At 40.7% G+C, this 21,184-nt stretch overlaps 1 protein-coding gene across 3 annotated transcripts in view; it reads left to right on the top strand.

The window, feature by feature from the left end:
• Window positions 1-1,583: 1,583 nt before the first annotated feature.
• Window positions 1,584-21,184, top strand: part of ACSL4 (acyl-CoA synthetase long chain family member 4) — a 53,778-nt gene continuing 34,177 nt past the window's right edge. Inside the window, exons 1-7 of one of the 3 annotated variants that reach the window (XM_045472338.1) lie at window positions 1,584-1,634; window positions 15,117-15,356; window positions 15,600-15,777; window positions 17,130-17,239; window positions 17,359-17,497; window positions 19,594-19,744; window positions 19,900-20,023. In XM_045472338.1, the coding sequence (XP_045328294.1) occupies window positions 15,129-15,356; window positions 15,600-15,777; window positions 17,130-17,239; window positions 17,359-17,497; window positions 19,594-19,744; window positions 19,900-20,023 (930 nt within the window). In that variant the 5' untranslated portion in view covers window positions 1,584-1,634; window positions 15,117-15,128. Of the gene's footprint in view, window positions 1,635-4,850; window positions 5,553-14,825; window positions 15,357-15,599; window positions 15,778-17,129; window positions 17,240-17,358; window positions 17,498-19,593; window positions 19,745-19,899; window positions 20,024-21,184 lie in introns of those variants that run through there. The other 2 variants (XM_045472336.1, XM_045472337.1) reach the window with 2 other exon arrangements.

The raw sequence follows: 21,184 nt of genomic DNA, 5'->3' as shown, positions 1-21,184 counted from the left end.
AGGGGATAAGAAGTACAAATAAAACTGTTAAGAGCATGAATCCTGCTTCTTGCCATTTTGTTTTTATTTTACTTTAAAATTTTTTATTGAGATACAATTGACATATAACATTGTGCGGGGCGTACGTGTTGATTTGATACATTTATATATTGTTATGATTACCACTGTAGCTATAGGTGACACCTCTATTGCATCACATAATTATCATTTCTTTTTGGTGGTGAGAACATTTAAGATCTAGTTTCTTTGAAGTTTGGAAGTGTATGACACAGTCTTGTTGGCTATGATCACTATGTTGTGTATTAGATCTCCAGAACTTACTCATTTTCTGTTTGCAAATTTTTACCCTTTAACAACACCTCCCTAGTCTCCCCTCGCCCCTTACCAACTCCTGATAACCATCATTATACGCTGTTCCTAGGCGTGGAATTTTTAGATTCCACATATGAGTGACATCATGCAACATGTGTCTTTCTCTGCCTGGCTTATCTCACTAAGCATAATGTCCTCAGGGTCCATCCAGGTCATTGCAAATGGCAGGCTTTCCTTCTTTATCATGGCTGAATATATTCCATTGTATGTATGCACACACCACATCTTTATCCATTCATCCACTGGCCGGACACCTGGGTTATTTCCATATCTTGGCCATTGTGAATAATGCTGCAGTAAACATGGGAGTGCAGATATCTTTTTGATATCCTGTTTTCATTTCCTTTGGACATATACTCAGAAGTGGGACTGCTGAATCATAGGATAGTTGTGTTTTTAACTTTTTATGCAACATCCATACTGTTTTCCATAGTGGCTGTGCAAATTTACATTCCCACTAACAGTGCACAAAGCTTCCCTTTTCTCCACATCCTCTTGTCTCCACATCTAACGCTTGTTATCTGTTGTCTTTTTGATGATAGCCATTCTGACAGGTGTGATGTGATAGCTCTTTGTGGTTTTGATTTGCATTTCCCTGATGATGAATGATGTTGAGCACCTTTTCATGTGCTTGTTGGCCATGTGTATGTCTTCTTCGGAAAAATGTCTATTCAGTTCCTCTGCCCATTTTTTTTTAAAGTTTTTAAAATTTATTTTGAGAGACAGAGGGGAGAGTGTGTGTGTGTGTGTGTGTGTGTGTGTGTGTGTGTGTGTGTGTGGGAGAGGGGCAGAGAGAGAGAGAGGGAGAGAGAATTCCAAGCAGGTTCTGCACTGTCAGCACAGAGCTTGACACCCGGACTCAAACTCATGAACCACGAGATCATGATCTGATCTGAAACCAAGAGCTGGATGCTTAACAAAGTGAGCCACCCAGATACCCCCTCCACTCATTTTTTAATCTTGCCATTTTTTCCCCATAGAGTTTTGACTACGGTTTCTTAATCAGGCTCAATTACTTTTCTGAGATTCTAATAGCATTACTTCTAGCCAGATGATCATCTCTAGTCATTTCTTGGTTTTCCTTTGATACCTGGCTCATCATGAGCTAAGGTGCACAGGTAATGCAAAACAGCACTTGAGTTTTTTGTTTTTTTTTTAAAGGAGTTCTTTTCTCATGTCATTGTAGCCATAAGCATTGTCTTTTATTGCAGATTGAAATCAAAGAAGATAGACGTGTTCTTCTTGAGAGAAAAAGGAAATCCGTAAGTATTTGTTCTTTAAAAATTCTAACTTTGTAATTTTATCAGCTTTTGGAGAAAATTAAGTTTTAACCATACTAACAGGCGTCTTGACTCATTTTGTAGTGGAAAAACCCTGCCAATGTTTGTCTTAAAAAGGCAGGATTTGGAAAAGTGAAGTGGGAAAACTTTTCACCCTGTACACCTTGTAAAATTTAGACCGTCATCACTCATTTATAAAAGGGGAGGTGATAATTGAAATCTAAGTAAAATCTTTTTCCTTGAGTGATACCAAAACATGGACTCACAGATTGGAGTTCCAGTTCTGACTCTTGAGGCTTACAGGCTGTTGAGTGTCTTTGACAAGGTATCTTGCTTCCCTTTGCATCAATTTCCTCATCTGTAATGAGGTTCATTATTACTGATGAAGATAGATCTGTAGTAGCATATATCCTCCCTAATAAATTAAACCTTATTCCAGTTACTGTTTCTCAAAACTGACTTAAATATATTCCTGATTTTCAGAGTTGTAAGTATTAGTCCTGTCCTTTGCTGAAGCATCTACCCTAGACCATAGCATGGAATCAAAGAAATGCAACAGAGCACTTAAATTAGAATCACAATGTTTGAGTCTTGGACGTTGAAAATTATCTAGTCTAGTATTTACCAAACATTGATTTTCAGACAAACGCTGGTCAGTGAAGAGTTTTTATTGGTCCACGGTGAAGTGAGGAGAGTAAGGACAATGGGCCATTTGTTTCTTAAAGCTAAACTCTTCCCATTTACACAATTACTTGTTATTATAAGATCTGTCCATCTAATTTGGGGGATTAAATACATTCTATCTTCTATGAAATGATGGTGATAGCAAATGGTAGGGTTTTTTTTTTGTTTGTTTTGTTTTGTTTTAAATGTCCATACCTGGCCAAAAAAAAAAAAAAAAAAAAAGGCAGCTGTGTTATTTCTCTCACCATCCTTTTTTTGTTTTAAAAACTTACTGGTCTGTGATATCTTAAAATAAGAACCCAGCTTTCTCATTTTACAGATGAGGAAACAGACAAGAGGTTATTTAATTTGTTCCAGGTCTTACAGTTCAGCAAGCTGCTGAACCAGGACCAAAACCCTGTATACGATGCTGCCTCTCTTGTATTTCTGGTCTTTCTACGAATCGCTTTAATTATAATAGGTTATAAACTTGAGACAGACTGAACTGGTAGTTCTCATGTGCTAATAACTATTTTTGAATTGCAAGTGTAAAGAAATTCAAGACTTGATGTTCTTGTACAGCTCAGTGCTAAAGTCGACCGATTATTAGTTTGCATTAGAAAAACCTTAAGTGCGGTCAGAAATTTTCATAAGCAGACCTGAATTCACTGTCTCTGAATTCAGCTACTTAGCACACTATGCCGGGATCGATAGAAGAAGTAAGATACCAGTGAGGTTAGTGTTTCCTTTGGGAAATAGACTGTGGTTCCATTGTGAGGGCAGTAGTATTCAGACTTGTATAGTTAATTTATTTATCCACAGAGAGTTTGTTTCCTTTCTCTCTCCCTCCCTCCTTCTCTCTCTCTCTCTCTCTCTCTCTCTCTCTCTCACACACACACACACACACACACACACACACACACACTGCAAACATAGATAAACATTTATAGCAATTGGCCTACAGCCCATCTAGATAGGTAAGAGAAAAAACTACCAAGGCAAAGAGTGGGAGTTGCCAAAAAGCATTAGCAGAAACATATGGCCAGTTGTGTTCAGGAGCGTGTACAGGTTCTTGGGAGTGTCTTTGACACTTTAGAGACTCCTCTTCAATTGGCAGAGCTTGGCTTTGCTTATCCCAAAATACACTTCAAAACAGAAATACCGAATTCCATTTCCCTCCCTCCCTCACCTTAGTGAAACATGCATGGGCCAGGTAAACAAATGAACGTGAAGAGAGCAGAATGGAAAGTATTCCTCATCCCTAGTATGGAGACATTGACTCTATGAGTACTTTTCCATGGCTCCTTGTATTTAGCTTCATAAATACATGCTTTAGTTAATAATTTTTTAATTTCTAAAATGTGAGGCACCCCACCCCCCATAATATACATTTTGAATGATCTGTCTTTGGAATATCGGTGCCCTTCTCTTTACCAGTGCTAATATTTGAGAGTTGACTGAATGGTTACAGGATTTCAGTCTTCAACAGATTGATCAGTCTTTGAGTTCTTTTATTAGTCTCACTTATAAAGGTGTATTTAATACTGAAGAGCAGAGTGAGCTTTAAAAAAAAACAAAACAGGGTCATCCAGTTTCACATGGTGGCCATGGGGTTGAATTTTAGTGACTTATTTGGCCATTTTGTAAGAAATAAAGATTACATTGTTGCATAATTTTTAACAGTATAAAGTACTGGGTAACTACATTAACAAAGAACTAACCTGTTAGACTGGCTCCTCTAGCAAACGTGGAGGGTAAGTCATGTGGCAAAAAAGGTATAGTTGCAAAATTCACCCTGCTACACAAAGTTATTACTATGGGAGTATTACTGCTGGTCACAGATTTTTTTTTTTGTAATCTATACTTGTGGTTGGCAGCCTACAGTTTGTATTACTTTATTGTTGATAAGTAGGTAACACGACAGGAGATACAGTCTGTGTAACTTTCACTTGGACAAAATACATTTATTATAACTAAGTTAATTTGATTTAAAAATTTTTTTAATGTTTATTTATTTTTGAGAGAGAGAGAGAGAGAAGCAGAGAGAGGGAGACACAGAATCCAAAGCAGGCTCCAGGCTCTGAGCTGTCAGCACTGAGTCCAATGTGGGGCTCAAACTCATGAACTGTGAGATCATGACCTGAGCTGCAGTTGGATGCTCAACCGACTGAGCCACCCAGACTCCCCTAATTTAAAGTGAAGTTCTGTAACCCAATTATTTTTTTTTTTAATTTTTTTTTCAACGTTTATTTATTTTTGGGACAGAGAGAGACAGAGCATGAATGGGGGAGGGGCAGAGAGAGAGGGAGACACAGAATCAGAAACAGGCTCCAGGCTCTGAGCCATCAGCCCAGAGCCCGACGCGGGGCTCGAACTCACGGACTGCGAGATCGTGACCTGGCTGAAGTCAGACGCTTAACCGACTGCGCCACCCAGGCGCCCCGTGTAACCCAATTATTTTTGATTAGCATCTGTTAAAACCATAACTGTGTTCCTTTGGAGAAAAATTACCTAGGCAATAGAAGACTTTACAGACAAAATTAAAGGCTACGCCACGGTGCGATGCGCCCCCTAATTTAGCAGCAAGGTTTTGTTTACAGGGATCTGTAGCATTTAATTTTCAGCAGTAGCTGCAGAACATTGAAATGGGCACTGTGCTATCTACTCACCCGTTATGGCACTGAACCCTTTTTTATGTTTCTCCAAACACGTACCTCTCGGAACTTAGTTTTTCTCCCCTTTTCCAGGTGTCTGATAAAGTTGGATGGTAACATCATGCTTTGTCAGTATGTGGCCATTACTAGCATGGTTTATCCTCACAATTCCTTAAATGCAAGCTTTGGGTAAAATCCATACAACCAACTCCTGACTTTTGAAAGCTTCATAATATTTAAAAATCAAGTGTGTGGTGATCACTTAAAATGGGGAATAGATATATAATTACACAATGTATGTGAAATGTGTAGGCAGCAACATTGGCTCCCAGATCTCCTCATTTCAACACATTAGATCACCTTATTTCAACACATATAGATAGGATCCCAATTACAAGATCCTATGACCTAGAAAAAACATAATCTGATGCATGCTGGGGATGTTCTTAAGGCATTATGGGAGGGAACTTTTGCTGCAGTGTGAAAGAGCATCTTCAACATGGCAGCTGAGGTGCTTTCTTTGCTGGGAAAAGCTGGGAAGAGACTGGCAGGATGGAGACTTCAGGAGTTAATAACTCTCCAGGTGATGAAGTAGACAGGCTTGGTTAATCTTGTTAGAGACGCACCCAAAGATCAGTCATAGTTGTGAGACGCTGCTGGTCAAAAAAATAGCTTGCTAGGCACAGGTGCAGTGTGTTGGGATAGGGCATGTATATGTTCACCCTAGGTATTTGTTTCTGTTTTGCTTTTTCAGTTTTCAAATGTATTCTTCTAATTGCTATGTATCAGATTTAAAGCTTGATTGTACAGATTATGCCATATTGATTAGATTGGTCTGTCAATTTGAATCAGGTGAGACTTACAAGGGGCTGATGATTATATCTTTCACAAGATGATTCAGTCTTGCAGACTAACAGCAAAAGATCCTACTAGCTATTCTTTTAATGCCTTTTATTTTCTTAAAACAGTAATATTTTTAAAGTTTTACTATTAAAATATTAAGTGAATTCTATTGTAATATAGCTCCTGTAAAGTTTGATTTCATTAACCAAATGCAGCTATTCTTTTAACATTGTATTTGACTTTCTCCTGTATGTTAATATCGTTTGGAACTTTTTAAAGAATGTGTGAAAGAAACTAGGATTTAAAAAAAAAAGCACTCCACCCCTTTACAAAAGTCTTGGTGATGCAACATCTGTGTAGAAATATGATCTTTTAAAGAGCCACAGGTATGCTTTATCTGTTTAATCTCTTTGAAATTTTATAATTGTTTCCTGATTTAATGTTCAGTGCATATGGCTACTCCTTTTCAGAAGGCAACTTGTTTCTTTATTTGGTATTTAAATTATCCTTAAATAACGTGTGACTTGAAAATGTGATTTCTTCAAGTAGCACTCACACAGTTCATCATTGGTTTTCAAATTGATGCATTTTACATTTTGATAAAGTCCTGTGCAAGGACAGGTGAAGTTAATTTGTCCTTATTGCGTATTTCAGGTTGGCAAATGCATGGGTCCTTGCTTGGTTTACTCCATTTTCTCAAACTTCTGAAAAAAAAAATGTCTTGGCATTAATCGACTTCAGTTTATGAGTTTTTCTCTTTCATTCTTAAATTGATGTTGTGTCACATGCTTCTGGGGGAGATGATTTATTCTTTTAAATTCAGATTTTAATCAATATGTAGTATGTGTTTACTTTGCATATACTAAAGCTTAAATGTATCACTAATGCTTTTGTGTTTTAACCTAACTATCTGAGAGCGTTTGAAGTAACTGGAATGAAATACTTAACATTAAACTTGACCTCAGGACAAAAAGTAAAAGAAAATTTTATCTGATTTTCCACTAAGACTTCTAGGACTTACTAGATGCCTAAAGGGTTTTTTTTTCCCCACCCATAAAAATGCCTTAGGATTTAGGACAGATCAGTGCTCAAAATTGCTGCCAGGATTTCTTCATACACAACGTTTGTCACTCTCACCTATTTGGATTATACCAGTATGATCAGGGTCACAGACAGTATAGCTGAAAGCATACACTTTAAAATCTATTAGACCTGGGTCAAAATCCCTGCTTTGCTGTGTCGCCTTGGGCATATTATCTCTCTGAGACAGTTGCATCATCAGTAAAATGAGGGGACTACCTCAAAGGGGTTTCCTGAAGGATTAAATGAGATAATGCATCTAAAGGATCAAGCACAGTGCCTAGCCCATAGTAAATGCTCAGTATGTAGTTATTAATCTGATTTCCATGTGGGACGGTAAACATCAGCAGGGACAGTGAATTATTTTGTGACTGAAAAGGATGGCCTGCCCTTTCCTGGTTGCCATACAAATGAATTACTTGATTTCAAGGAAGCACAGCTGAGAGTTCATGTCCTCTGGTAGGGCAGCAGTATCACTCTTCATACATGTAAGGACAGCATACCTTTGTGAAAGGCATTGGCGAAAAAGCCCATAGTACCAATTGTGTAGCCTTCATGCTTTTCTTTATTTTTTTTTAAGTTTATTTATTTCCTTAGAGTGAGTGAGCTGGGGAGGGGCTGAGAGAGAGAGAGAGAGAATATCCCAAGCAGGCTCCACACTGCCAGCGTGGAGCCCCGTGCCTAGCTTGAACACAAGAACTGTGAGATCATGATCTGAGCCAAAATCTAGAGTCTTACCTGACTGAGCCACCCAGCTGCCCCAAGACTTCAGGCTTTTATTTATTTATTTTTTATTGTTTAAAAAAAAGCTTTAATGTTTTATTTATTTTTGAGAGAGAGAGAGAGAGAGAAAGAGAGCAAGTAAGCAAGCTGGGGAGGGGCAGAGAGAGAGGGAGATACAGAATCCGAAGCAGGCTCTAGGCTCTAAGCTGTCTGCACAGAGCCCGACATGGGGCTCGAACTCACGAACCATGAGATTATGACCTGAGCTGAAGTTGTACGCCTAACCGACTGAGCCACCCAGGCGCACCCCAAGCCTTCAGGCTTTTGTAACAGCAGTCTTTCACTTCTGTGCAACAGGCAGATTTATACTTTTTTTTTTTTGAGAGGGAGAGAGAGAATCTTGAGTAGGCTCAACACCTAGCATGGAGCCTGATGCAGGGCTTGATTTCATGACAGTCAGATCATGACCTGAGCTGAAATCAAGAGTTGGATGCTTAACTGACTGAGCCACCCAAGCGTCCCCATATTTTCTATTAAGTGACTAAGAACATGTTCAAATTGATTATAATTAGCACAGATTTTAACAGGATACCCTCTCATAGAATGTTGGCATGGAGAAGTGATTTAAAATTTTTTTAAATGTTTATTTATGAGAGAGAGAGACATTGTGAGGGGGGAAGGGGCAGAGAGAGAGGGAGACACAGAATCTGAAGCAGGCTCCAGGCTACCAGGTGTCAGCACAGAGCCCGATGCAGAGCTTGAACTCAACAAACTATGAGATCATGACCTGAGACGGAAGTTGGAAGCTTAATTATCTGAGCTATCCAGGCACCCCCTGATTTTTTTTCTTCTTTTTTTAAATGTTTTATTTATTTTTGACATAGAGAGTGATTTTCTTTCTTAAAGATGACTAAGGTTGGTGGCCTTCAGGCTGTGGTCCTTGCATACATTTTTACTTTATTATTTTAGAGTAGTTCCATGTATATTCTTATTTTCAGTCAACGAATTTATTGAACTGTTAATGCATGGAAAGACCACAGTAATCACTGTGGGTTCAGCAGCAAACTGTAAACCCTGTCTCATGGAGCTTATGTTCTAATGGGGATGTCAATAATAAATATGAAGAAGAAAGCATATGTCATATTGGTGATAAGTGCTAAGGAGAAGAACAGAGAAAGGGACTGCAGGTTGTTGGGGTGCAATTTTCGGATGGCTGGAGAAGGTGGTATTTCAGTAAAGACAAAAAGGTGATGAGAGAATAAGCTATGCAGGTATCTTGGAAGAACATTCCAGGCAAAGAGAATAGTGTGTACAAAGGCCCTGAGGCAGGGTCATGCCTGATGTGTTTCAGAAACAGCAAGTAACAGGTAGAACTATAACAGAATGAGCCAGGGGAAAGCGTAGGAGAGGAAGTCAGAAATTTCAGAGATAGGGGAAAGATCACATAGTCTCATTGGGTAGAGTGAGGACTGAGGGGGTCCTATGGGGATCCTTTGAAAGGTTTTGAGCAGAGCAATGACATAATCAACCTTACATTTGCAGCAGAGCACTCTGGCTGCTGAGTTTAGAATGTGTTATAAAAGTGGAGGCAGGGAGATCAGATGGGCAAATGCATTTATTCAGGTGCGATGATAGTGGCTGAAACCAGTACAGTAGCAGTGGAAGTGGCGGGAAGCAGTTCAACTGGGTATGTGTCTTGTCAGAGCTGGTAGGATTTGCTGCTGATCAGTGTGGAATGTGTGAGAAAGAAGAGTGGAAGTGAATCTCTTAAGGGTTTTTTTTTTTTTTTTTTTTTTTTTTTGGTCAGAGTGACTGGAATTACAGAGATGGGCAAGGCTGGGTGGAGCAGGTGTGAGGCCAGATGATCAGCAGCTCCACTTGGATTATATTAAGTCTGAGGTATTTAACTGATAGGGATCTGTTGAGGAAGAAGTTGGATGAGAAATCTGGTGTTTAAGGAAGACCTCCAGGCTAGGGGGAAAAATTAGAAGTCATCACCATATATATATGCTATCTGAAGCTGTGGGACTAAATGGGATCCCCATGGCATGGGTGGAGAGAAAGACAAGAGGAGGGGCAGGGACTGAGGACTGTTGCATTTAGAGGTCAGGGAGATGAGGAAGAAGCAGCAAAGAAGACTGAGAAGGAACAGCTAGAGAAGTTGGGAGAAAACTGGAAGAACTGTGGTCTCCTGGAAGCCAAGTGAAGTCGTTTCAGTGAGGAACAGGGGGGCAGCTGTGTCAAAGGCTGCTGATGAATCGAGGGAGAAGTGGGAGCCTTAACTGACCTTGGGATGTGATGGCATGGAAGCCATTGGGGCCCTCGATCAGAGCACTTTTGTGGAGTGGTAGTGTGTAAAAGCCTGAGTAGTAGGTTCCAGAGGAAATAGGGGGAAAGGACTGGGAAATGAAGAGTGTAGGCAACTCTCAAGGAGTCCCGAAGAGAAGAAAGGGGCCTGGGGCCAGAGAAGAGCTTCCGAGAGAGGGAATGGTTTTTAAAGTGACAGAGGTAAGAGCCTGTTACGATGCTTATGGGAACGATTCAGTCAAGCAGGGAAAATTAACGGGGTGGGTGAGGGAAGAGTCAGTGGAGCAGCACCACCAGGTCATTCTCAAATAGGGGTGAAGGGGGGACGCTCAGCACGCCCAGTTTTTTTCTAGCCAAATTCAGCTGCATGGGTGCAGGTGCACACTTCAGTGGAGGATTGGATTCAGCCCAGGTGTAGTTTAGCTGAAGAAGTACAACAAAATGGGAGAGGGGCCAGAAACTTGAGAATGTATTCCAGAGACTGATTATTATTGCCCATGGAATGTAAGCTGGCCATGGGGAAGGATTCTCCCAACAATGCCACCAAGTAGCGCAAGCAGTATTCCTGTTTTATATATGAGCTTAGACAGAGATACAGAGCTTGTGAGAGGTCATATGACCTGTTCAGAGTCACACTTCATAGCACATACGAGGTCAGACCCAGATTTCCCACCTCGGTTTAACCCATTTACCACCCAGGAACTCAGCCTTTCTCTTCTGCAGAGGACATATCCCCTTAATGCGATAGCCAGGGGGTGAATCTTGACTTGTTAAATCATCATACGCATGTGACTCTTACAGTAGAGCTACATGCTAGTGAAGTTGGCTCTGAAAAAAATGCAGTTTTCTCATTGACTTAGATCCCCAAAGTGGAGCAGGATCTTACATGGAAAGCATCAGGCACCTGCTACCCTGCTGGCCGGTTCTCACCTCCATCCTGTGCTGTTCTGCTTCCGTCCGTTTGCTCATCCATTTGTTCTCTCTGATAGGACTGTCCTCATTCTCCACTCTTTTTCTTTTCCTTTTGAAAACCTACCTATCTCAACTACTATGGTTTTTGTGAAATCTTTCCAGCTGGTTCTACTTCCTCCTTCATCTCTTTTTCCCCCCAAACTGATGCAGTTCCCCCCCTTGAATATGTTTAGCCTTTTGTTCTTACTGGAGGTGTATGTACACACACACACACACACACACACACACACACACGTTTTAAAAAGTTTATTAGTATTTGTTTTTTTTTTAGTAATCTCTACACCCAACGTGGGGCTTGAATTCATGACCCCAAGACCAAGAGTTGTATGCTCTTCCAACTGAGCCAGCCAGGCACCCCTCTTATGGGATATATTACATTCTACATTTTCTATGTATTTGTGAACTGATCTCCCTGCCCCCTACCATACATATGAACACATATGTAATGCATGTAAATGATTGAGGCATGTGTGCTTTACTCATCTTTGTACTAAGGGCTCAAAACTTACACAGAGTAGGTGTTTCTTCTTTTCTTGAAATCAATTTATCAATAGACCTGAATATAACCCTGGAAAACCTTTGGCAAGGAAAGATTTTCAGATGACAGGTGACGCTGGGCAGAGGCTGGCTTGAATGAGCAACTGACGGGGGGGGGGGGGGGGGAGGGGGATGGGCCTCAACTGTCACTCATTCACTGAAAACGCCAGTGGTTCAAACATTCAGCTGAACCGGGGGTTCCAAGGAGTCCTGTCAGGGGCTGTCAGTCCTCCCCTCCCAAAGCAGCTCTGCGTTTTCCTTTTATCTATCTATCTATCTATCTATCTATCTATCTATCTATCTATCTTTGTATTTTCATGTTCATATAAGATTTTATTCCAGTGGATGACCCAGGCCCCCCTCATCACCACCAGAAAGAATTTGAAAACACCTGAACTAACTGATGTCTCGGAGCTCTCCTCACCTGAATGTTCTTCGAGGCTTGTGTGCTGTGTATGTGTTGTGTTGTGTGTGTGTGTTTACACCAATGTGTCTCTGTATTACGAGGATTAAGCAAAAGACATTGCCCTACTTCCGAGCCTTAAGGCAAATGTGTAAAAGATTGATAAAAATGTATAATGCAACTAATACAATTAGATTATAAACCCTTCAAAAGCTGTCTATGTATCTTCAGCCCCAAGTCTGACAATTTCTCAATTGGAGGTCAGGTGGTACTCATTAGGGCATAATATCAATTCAGAGACTTTTTTGGGGGGACTTCTGGTACTGTCTCTGTCAATTTATCGAAGTAAGTATTGTTGTGTCTTGAATTAATTTCCTTTTGGTACTCCTTTCTATTACCAGTAAGGAATTATTTTTTTAGAATTATGTAAGTGGGTTATCATCTATGACTACCTTTCAAGATTGATAAGAGAGTATTACAGAATATTTGTTCTAAGAAAAAGGTGTTGGGTTTGATCAGGTTGAAAACTACTGGTCCTTGCTGTGGACTTAGGGGCTTAGATGTTTAGAATATCTGTAATATAATCAAGGATTGAAATGAGTGGTAGACATTTCAAGTGATGTAGGAAGTTAGAAAAAGGAAAGATTATTGTGGATTTGAGTCATCGTGAAATGAATGATGGAGGATTGTTAGAGGGGATCTTGCATATTGAGGACCAGACACCATGATGGACACTTGACATACCTTGTTTTGAAGAGGTGAATGACCCGACTTGTCAGACCAAGGAAGCTATTTCTAGGTAGGGTAAATCCCAAAATTTAAAGTCGGAAGGACCTCAGGAAATCATTTAAGCCAGCAGTTCTTAGTTCAGAGTTGGTGTCACCCTTTGGGGTTTATGGATGGATTTTAGGGAACTCACAAACCCCCTAAAATCACATAGACCCTTTTGCGTATCTTGGGTTTATAGGTCGCAATTGGATTCTCAAAAGGGTCCATCACCTCTAAGAAGTTAAGGGCTACCGATCTAGTTTGATTTTAAGCTCAGATAGCTTGTTCGGCTCAAGCTTCCACAGCCACTTAGTGACAGAGATAGGGACTGAAACCCAGGTCTTTGATCCTGTAGTTTCTTGCTCATCTTGCCCCACTAGGTTGCAGAGCATGAACTAAAGTGGAGGCAGGATTAAGGTAACCACTTCATGGTAATTGGTGTCAAAACAAACAACTGTCCTGGGTTCAGTAGTCTATTTCCACAAGAGTTGCAGGACGGGCTTCATTCAATTTGTCTCCTCAAAGTGAACTATTATTTAAAATTTTTTTAATGTTTATTTATTTTTGACAGAGAGAGAGAGAGAGAGAGAGAGACAGAGCATGAGCGAGGGAGGGGAAGAGAGAGGGTAGACACAGAATCCGAATCAGGCTCCAGGCTCTGAGCTGTCAGCACAGAGCCCGACACGGTCTCAAACCCACAAGCTGTGAGAACATGACCTGAGCCGAAGTCAGATGCTTAACCGACTGAGCCACCTAGGTGTCCCAAGGCGAACTATTATTTTAATTTTTATCGCTGAAATACTCTTCCACTCACCAAAATAGCTTTCTCAGCTGAAGGCAAGCTCCCTGTGAGTTATAATCATCCCTGAGGCCGGTTCTGCCATTCTTTTGCAATTGGCACTCTCTTTCTGACCTGCAGAGGCCCCCAGTTTTCTGTCTGATTCACTCAGATCAAAATTACATGGTCTGATTTGTCAGATCCTGCACTACCCGTAGCCCATTTAGCCAACATGTACTCGCTCTATGCCCCAGTCTAGTGTCCTTATGGGCACTCCCACTCTCCCAAAGCTCTTTCACTCCTACCTCTGCATCTTGCCATGTGGTTTCCCTGCCCGGAATGCTCTCCATTCTTTCTCCTTATTTTCCAGATCCCCAACATCAGGTCCACTTTAAAAGTCTACTCTTCACAGAGCTCCCCTTAGTTACTGCTGGCCGTTTTGCACTTCCTCACGATGTCTGTCGCGTTGTTTGTACCGCATGCCACAGCACTTAGGTGTTTCCAGCAGGCTTTTCACTGGAAATGCTTCAGTGGGCACTTTGGGAGCAGGCTTCCAGGAAGTCCGGGGTGGGACTCAGCACACTTCACCCCTGGGTTCAGCCAGAGCAGTTCCACTTTGCTTGCATGTGTGGGACGTTGGCAGGAGTTTTTATTCAAAGGAGTGGTTTGTTTCGCCGCCCCTCTCCCTCCAAAACGTTTGAAAAACACTGGCTCTGTCTTGTGTGCAAGATGGCCTCATTAGCGGTAACTCGTAATGAGCGAAGGCTGCAACTTACACTACTTCGGACCTTTTTCTGACTCCTCCTCCTCCCAGGCCACAGGTGCAATTTTGAGCACAAAACGGACACTCAGGAAATGACTTTATGATTGTATTGTTCCACTTTGGGGGACTGGAGATAATGCATAGGATTACCGCAGAAATTTACCTTGATGAAGAACTCAGAATAGTATCTCTGGGTTGAGCATTGAGAAGTAAGCCTTAAACTGGTGGATTTCTCCCCTTTGGGCTACAAAACCCATTCCTGTTTAAAACTACCTGGTTCACATGGGCATACTTAAGAGAAACCTCATCATTGGCATTCCCGAAGTTCAGCCAAGCTGAAATATCACATCCGTGCATTCGTGTACGCATTAAAGTAGTGTCACTCAAGTGACTTGCAGAGTGATGGGCAGAATAGCGTATACCTAAAAACCAAAAAATAAATAAATAAATAAATAAATAAATAAATAAATAAATAAATTGAGAAGTTTATGGTAGTAATGATTAAAATGGAAAATGCCAGTCTTTCAGACCAGTTATTTCAACTTGCTGTATCAAATCAATTATATAAACTACTGAAGACCTGAGTATTTAAATCAATGTTGCTATCAACTTGTTAATACTCTTTTGTTTTGTTTTTGTTTTTTTTCCTGCTCTCTGCCTGGTTCATTGTCTTCACCTACAGGTGTACTTTATTGTCGGCTTCCAAAGATTACTAACTTTTATCTGTATCATTAAAATTGAACTGCCTTGGCTGTACTGCTCCTCTTACTGCTGCTTCCATTATTGCCTTCTTCAGCAAAATAAGGCTTTCTGCAGCCAAAGAATAACAAGAAATAAACACCATTGTAGAAGCCTTGCCACTATGAAACTTAGGCTAAACGTGCTCACCATTATTTTGCTTCCTGTCCACTTGTTAATAACAATATACAGTGCCCTTATATTTATTCCATGGTATTTTCTTACCAATGCCAAGAAGAAAAACGCTATGGCAAAGAGAATAAAAGCTAAGCCCACTTCAGACAAACCTGGAAGTCCATATCGCTCTGTCACGCACTTCGACTCGCTAGCTGTCATAGACATCCCTGGAGCAGACACTCTGGATAAGTTATTTGATCATGCTGTGTCCAAGTTTGGGAAGAAGGACAGCCTTGGGACCAGAGAGATCCTAAGTGAAGAAAATGAAATGCAGCCAAATGGAAAGGTTTTTAAGAAGGTATAGCATTTCTGTGCTTTTTAATTTGTTTTAAGGGGAAGGTATGTTTTTACTTTATCATAAATCAAATGCATGTTAAATATGCTGCCATTCCATTTAAATATGCTGCATAACAAATTCTCAGAAGGTGCTCATGGCTTCTGTATATTCACTTAAAGGCAATTTTAGAGCTCTACACTTTGAATGGTATTTTAATTGCTTGTTTGAATATACTAATATTCAGAGAATGTCTCTCCTTAACAGTTAATTCTTGGGACTTATAAGTGGATGAGCTATCTCGAAGTGAACCGCAGAGTGAATAATTTTGGTAGTGGACTCACTGCATTGGGACTAAAACCAAAGAACACTATTGCCATTTTCTGTGAGACCAGGGCCGAATGGATGATTGCGGCACAGACCTGCTTTAAGTACAACTTCCCTCGTAAGTGCCTTGTGTTTTTGAAGGGGGACAGAAAGGGTTTTAGTAACATGTGAAATTGTCCTGCAACCTTATTGTTTTCAAGGTAGGTGTTCTTTAGCAATTTTTCTGCATCCATTGTATCCATAAAACAGTACATAATGTAGTTAAAAGATATCTGATAATGCCTGTTAAAGTAATTTCTAAGAGCTAGCGTGGGAATTTGTTGGCAGCTGAATGGATAGAATTTAGGATTTTGCTTTTCAATTGGAAGTGAATTGTACCTGAAATATTTGGGACCTGGGGGTGTTTTTTAGGAAGTGACACACAAAATAATGATTAAAAACAAAAATATCATTGCTTAGGATAATTCTAATTTGTTGCTTCACGTCCAGGGCATCTCATTTGACTCATTCTGTTTTACATGTGAAATGAGCACATTAGATATGTTGGCCAGAAAGTAAAGTTGGGTGTCTTCCTGCTTCACAAACATTTGTTTTTGCAATTGTGCATGAAATGGTTTAAAAAAATTCTAAGTCCAGAATAGTGCCTGTCGTGTGCTAGGCACTAAGTTATTTACTGAATGAGGTAGAACACTACAGGTGTAGTGTAGGAATCAGGAGTTGGAATTTCAGGCAAACAAAAATGAATATGAAATGATCCCCTATGTACCCATCACCCAACTTCAATAAACAATAGCTTGTGAAAAGTGGCTCTTCTTACCCATGTCGCTGTTTTGGTTACGAGCCTAGAGCTGAATTTCCAATCCAATCTAGGTTTAGCAGATGTCCTTTGATACTAACTGGTCCTGGTTTCAGCCCATGTTTCCTTTCTCTGGTAGCTCCTAAAGACTAGATCTCCTTAGCCACCCAGTTAAGGCTTAGAGGTCACTAATCAGCGTGGACGTTGGGCCCACTTAAAAAACTCCCTAGAAGGAGTGAGAACATGATTCAGACTTGAGATCTTCAGTCTGAAGATTCTCAAGGACTTACCCACTGTTTGGTGCCATGGCCAGTGAACCTGCATGTCACACGGTAGTTCTAGGTAGGCTAGCTCTGACTGGAATTAGCAGTTCAGCCAGAAATTTACTCACCTCGAGAATCATGATTGCCTAATTTTTGAACAGTTGTGGCGCTTCCAGTATTTCTGAGTTTCTCCAGATTTAGGATGTTAAAATCCTGTGAATTTATAAGGAAAAGTTGGGGCTACCTGGAAGTTTGAGGCAGTGTTGAAAGATATTGGCAGAGACTGTGAAATGAAATTACGTTATAAGACGTGTGTATCCATGAATGTTCCTATCACAAAAGGCTGACTTAAATAATGTAGCTCCTAACTGTTTAATTAGTTCACATTTGTATTTGTTTTTTATTATGTAGTTGTGACTTTATATGCCACGCTTGGCAAAGAAGCTGTAGTTCATGGGTTAAATGAATCCGAGGCCACCTACCTGATCACTAGCGTTGAACTTCTGGAAAGTAAACTTAAGGTAAATAAAAATATTTCTCTTAATTAATATGGTGTTATTTGACAGGTCATGAAAATGTCCAATAACTGAGTTTACCGTGGGCCCGTATTTAATAGCTGGATCTTGTTTCTGTTCAACAGACTGCACTGTTAGATATCAACTGTGTCAAACATATAATTTATGTGGACAATAAGACTATCAATAAAGCAGAATACCCTGAAGGATTTGAGATTCACAGCATGCAATCAGTAGAAGAGTTGGGATCCAAGCCAGAAAACGGTAAGTAAAGCCGGTAAAACAAATTTATTCATCTGTTTAAGGTTTGTTGTCAGTAGGTCAGGAAAGGAAGTAATGCAAGTGAAAACTGTACACTTCTTGGATTTAAAAAAAAAGTTTTAAAATTTTTATCAAGACCATATATGATTGAATGTTTATTTACTTTGTGTGTGTGTGAGAGAGAGTGTGTGCATGTGGGTCAGGGGCAGAGAGAATGGGAGAGAGCGAGAATCCAAGCAGGCTCCACCCTCAGCGCAGAGCCCGACATGGGCCTTGAACTCAACGAAACGCTAGATCATGACCTGAGCTGAAATGAAGAGTCAGACACTCAACGGACTGAGCCCCCCAGGCGCCCCTAATGTAAAAATTTTAAGTTTGTGTGTTATGTTCATTTCATTTTTCCAATAATGCCTTTTTATTGTATTTTACAAAAGCATCCGTCCATAAATCATTAGGGGGGAAAAGGTCCTCACAACACATAGTTTGAGAAGCACGACTCTAGTGCATTGGTTGGCAAATTACAGCCTGCTGTCTGTTTCTATAAATAAAGTTGGACTAGAATACCATGACAACTATTTAACAAGTGTCTATGGCTGGGTACCTTTGGCAGAGGTTGTATGGCCCTCAGAGCCTAAAATATTTACCGTCTGGTCCTTTCTGAAAAGGAGTCTGCCGACCCCTGCTCAAGGTGGCTGAATATAATCTCTTGGGAAGACCTCTCTATTTTCCTCCCCCAGTCATTCAGTAAAAGCAAAGATAGCACTGGAGCTCAGGACCTTTAAGATGATGCAATATTTGTACCTTCAAGGACACCTGGGTGGCTCAGTCACTTGAACATCCGACTCTTGATTTTGGCTCAGGTCATGATCCCATGGTCGTGGGATCAAGCCCTGTGTCAGGCTCCACGCTGAGCATGGAGCCTGCTTAAGGTTCTCTCTCTCTCCCTCTTCCCCTCACCCCAACTCATGCAAACACACTCTCTCTCTTCGAAAATACAATAAATTACGATAACAACAACAATAATATTCCTAAGTTCAGACAGAGGGCTAGGAGAAGTGAAATTTAGATACTATTTAGATATTACCATTGATAGGGAGTGAAGTGTTTATAAACCTCTTCACACGGTCTCTCTCAGTATCATAAAATTCCTGTCTCATTTTGATTAGACAGAATCAAAGTATGGTCCAATCCAGATAGGGCAATAAGCACTAAATCTGGAAGACCCAAAAGAGTCCCGAAGCCAGACACATAACATGGGTTGTAACTACAGGAGTGAGTGAGCAAGTGAGTCACAGAGAGAGAGAAGAGTGAAAGGACCTCTTGGTGTTATTTTTATCTAGGTACACTTTCAGTACTTTGAAAAACTGATTTCCTATACAGATTTCAAGAAGCAACACTAAAAACAGAAAATATCATTTTGGTTTGGTGTTCTTCGGATTATACGTGCTGCTTGGAATGTAATCTTAAAATAATCTGTTAAATGTATAATGGTTATCTAATTCAGTGTCCATGGTTCAGTTATTATTAAATGAAATTATTTTTATAAAAAGTGAGAAAAATACCAAGTCCGGTGGCTTTCAATCAGGGGTGTGTATGAGTGTCACCTGTGGAGCCTTTGATCCATCCCAGACCTGGAATGCTCAGAGGTGGGGGCCAGAGACAGAGACTGTATTTTGTTTAAGTTCTGCAGGTGATTCTCATGCCCCCCCAGTGGTTGAGAACCATAATCAGGCCCAGCCATCTCATTTTAAAGGCGAGCAAACTGAGGCCTGAAGGGCTTGCACACGATAGTCTATCTCCCTGATTCTCCGAAGTCCTGGCTAGCTTTCCACAGCACTGCTGTGTGTGCAGCACTGCGGCCAGGCAGGGGTAGACCGGGATTGGGCTCAACACCCAGAAAAAGGGCCACAGTGGCATTCAAGACTCTCACTGCAGGTAACCAGAAATTCGATCACCTTTTTTTTGTGTCGGTTGTCAGTAGAGAGCATTTGTTTTACATGGTTCATCATTATGCAAAAAATATCTAAAAACTCTTAATCTTTGTGTAAGCAATTGAACTTCTAAACTGAAGAAAACGCAGTGCTTTTTCATTCTTTTAGCGAGCGTTCCTCCGAACAGACCAACTCCTTCGGACATGGCTATTGTCATGTATACCAGTGGTTCTACCGGCCGGCCCAAGGGAGTGATGATGCACCATAGCAATTTGATAGCTGGAATGACAGGCCAGTGTGAGAGGATTCCTGGGCTGGGGTAAGAGAGACTCATTCCACGTTCTTCTTTGCGATGAGAGCTCCTGTTCGACATCGTCTAAACTCCATCTGTGTAGAAACGAGAAGGCTATTGATGTTTCTACTTAACCATGCCTTTTTCCTGACGGCTGACATGTTTCTTTTATTTCATTTTAGACCAAAGGACACTTACATTGGCTACTTGCCTTTGGCTCATGTGCTAGAACTGACAGCAGAGATATCCTGCTTTACCTACGGCTGTAGGATTGGCTATTCTTCTCCACTTACACTCTCTGACCAGGTGACAAGCCTTTTACTCTTTCCGTGCCATCCTATTAAGTTGCGCTGTTTGGCTGAGAACGTATTACTGCGAATGTGAGACACTTCAATTCACTGGCAGCTTTCTCCTCGACTTCAAAAATAGCTCCTGTGGGCAAATATGTAGCTGTAAAAAAGAGTTATGGATTTGTTAGTGTTGCTTCATCTACATCTTCCTACCTGATTTTGAAGCTTACAGTTACTTTCATTTTGTTTTATGAGATTTTGACTCTGGATAGCTTGGGTAGAGAAGATAAATGCACCGAGTCTTTTGGACACATTACCCATAAACAGGAATAGGTTTTCTGGGAGGAGATGTGGTGGTAGGATCGTGGCCCAGTTTTGCTCTCAGTTTTCTCTAACACTGTGCTGTCCACAACAGCACGCTGAAGTAGAGATAATTCCAATGATATGAGAAAAATCTCATTTCTCAGTTGCTCCAGCCACATTTCTTTTTGTTTTCTAATTTTTTTTTAATTTTTAAATTTACATCCAAGTTAGTTAGCATATAGTGCAATAATGATTTCAGGAGTAGATTCCAGTGATTCATCCCCTATGTATAACAACCAAGGCTCATCCCAATGAGTATCGTCCTTAATGCCCCTTAGCCATTTAGCCCATCCCCCCCCCACAGCCCCTCCAGCAACCCTCAGTTTGTTCTCTATATTTAAGAGTCTCTTATGTTTTGTCCCCCTCCCCTCCAGCCACATTTCAAGTTCTCAGCAGCTAAGTGTCACTAGTGGGTACCACTTTGGACAGCACAGGTACCAGACCTTTCCATCATCATGGAAAGTTCTATTGCGTATCCAAAGGCAGCCCTCAGCTTTGCACCTGGAGTCCAACTGGGTTCTCCCTTCTCCTTTGTTCACAGTAGGAAGCCCAACAATGGCTAGAGCTAACTCACGTATTTTACGTGCATTTGAAATTACACAGCTAATACCTACTGTCCACAGTTGTTTAATTTCTTCTTTGGACTAGTTGCTATAGAAAAATGTCAACCAGACGTTGAGGCAAAAAAGAGTTTCCGAGTATAGATAGGAATGACTTGGTTTTAGGGAGAGGTTAGGTAGGTTGTGTGATATTAAGGCAGAAAAGTTAAATGGATGTCTTTGGATTTGAGATTCCAACCATCTTGTTAAAAAAT

This window comes from Leopardus geoffroyi, chromosome X (genome assembly GCF_018350155.1).
Source record: "Leopardus geoffroyi isolate Oge1 chromosome X, O.geoffroyi_Oge1_pat1.0, whole genome shotgun sequence".
Classification (NCBI taxonomy): domain Eukaryota; kingdom Metazoa; phylum Chordata; class Mammalia; order Carnivora; family Felidae; genus Leopardus; species Leopardus geoffroyi.
This window is presented reverse-complemented; position numbering and strand designations above follow the sequence as displayed.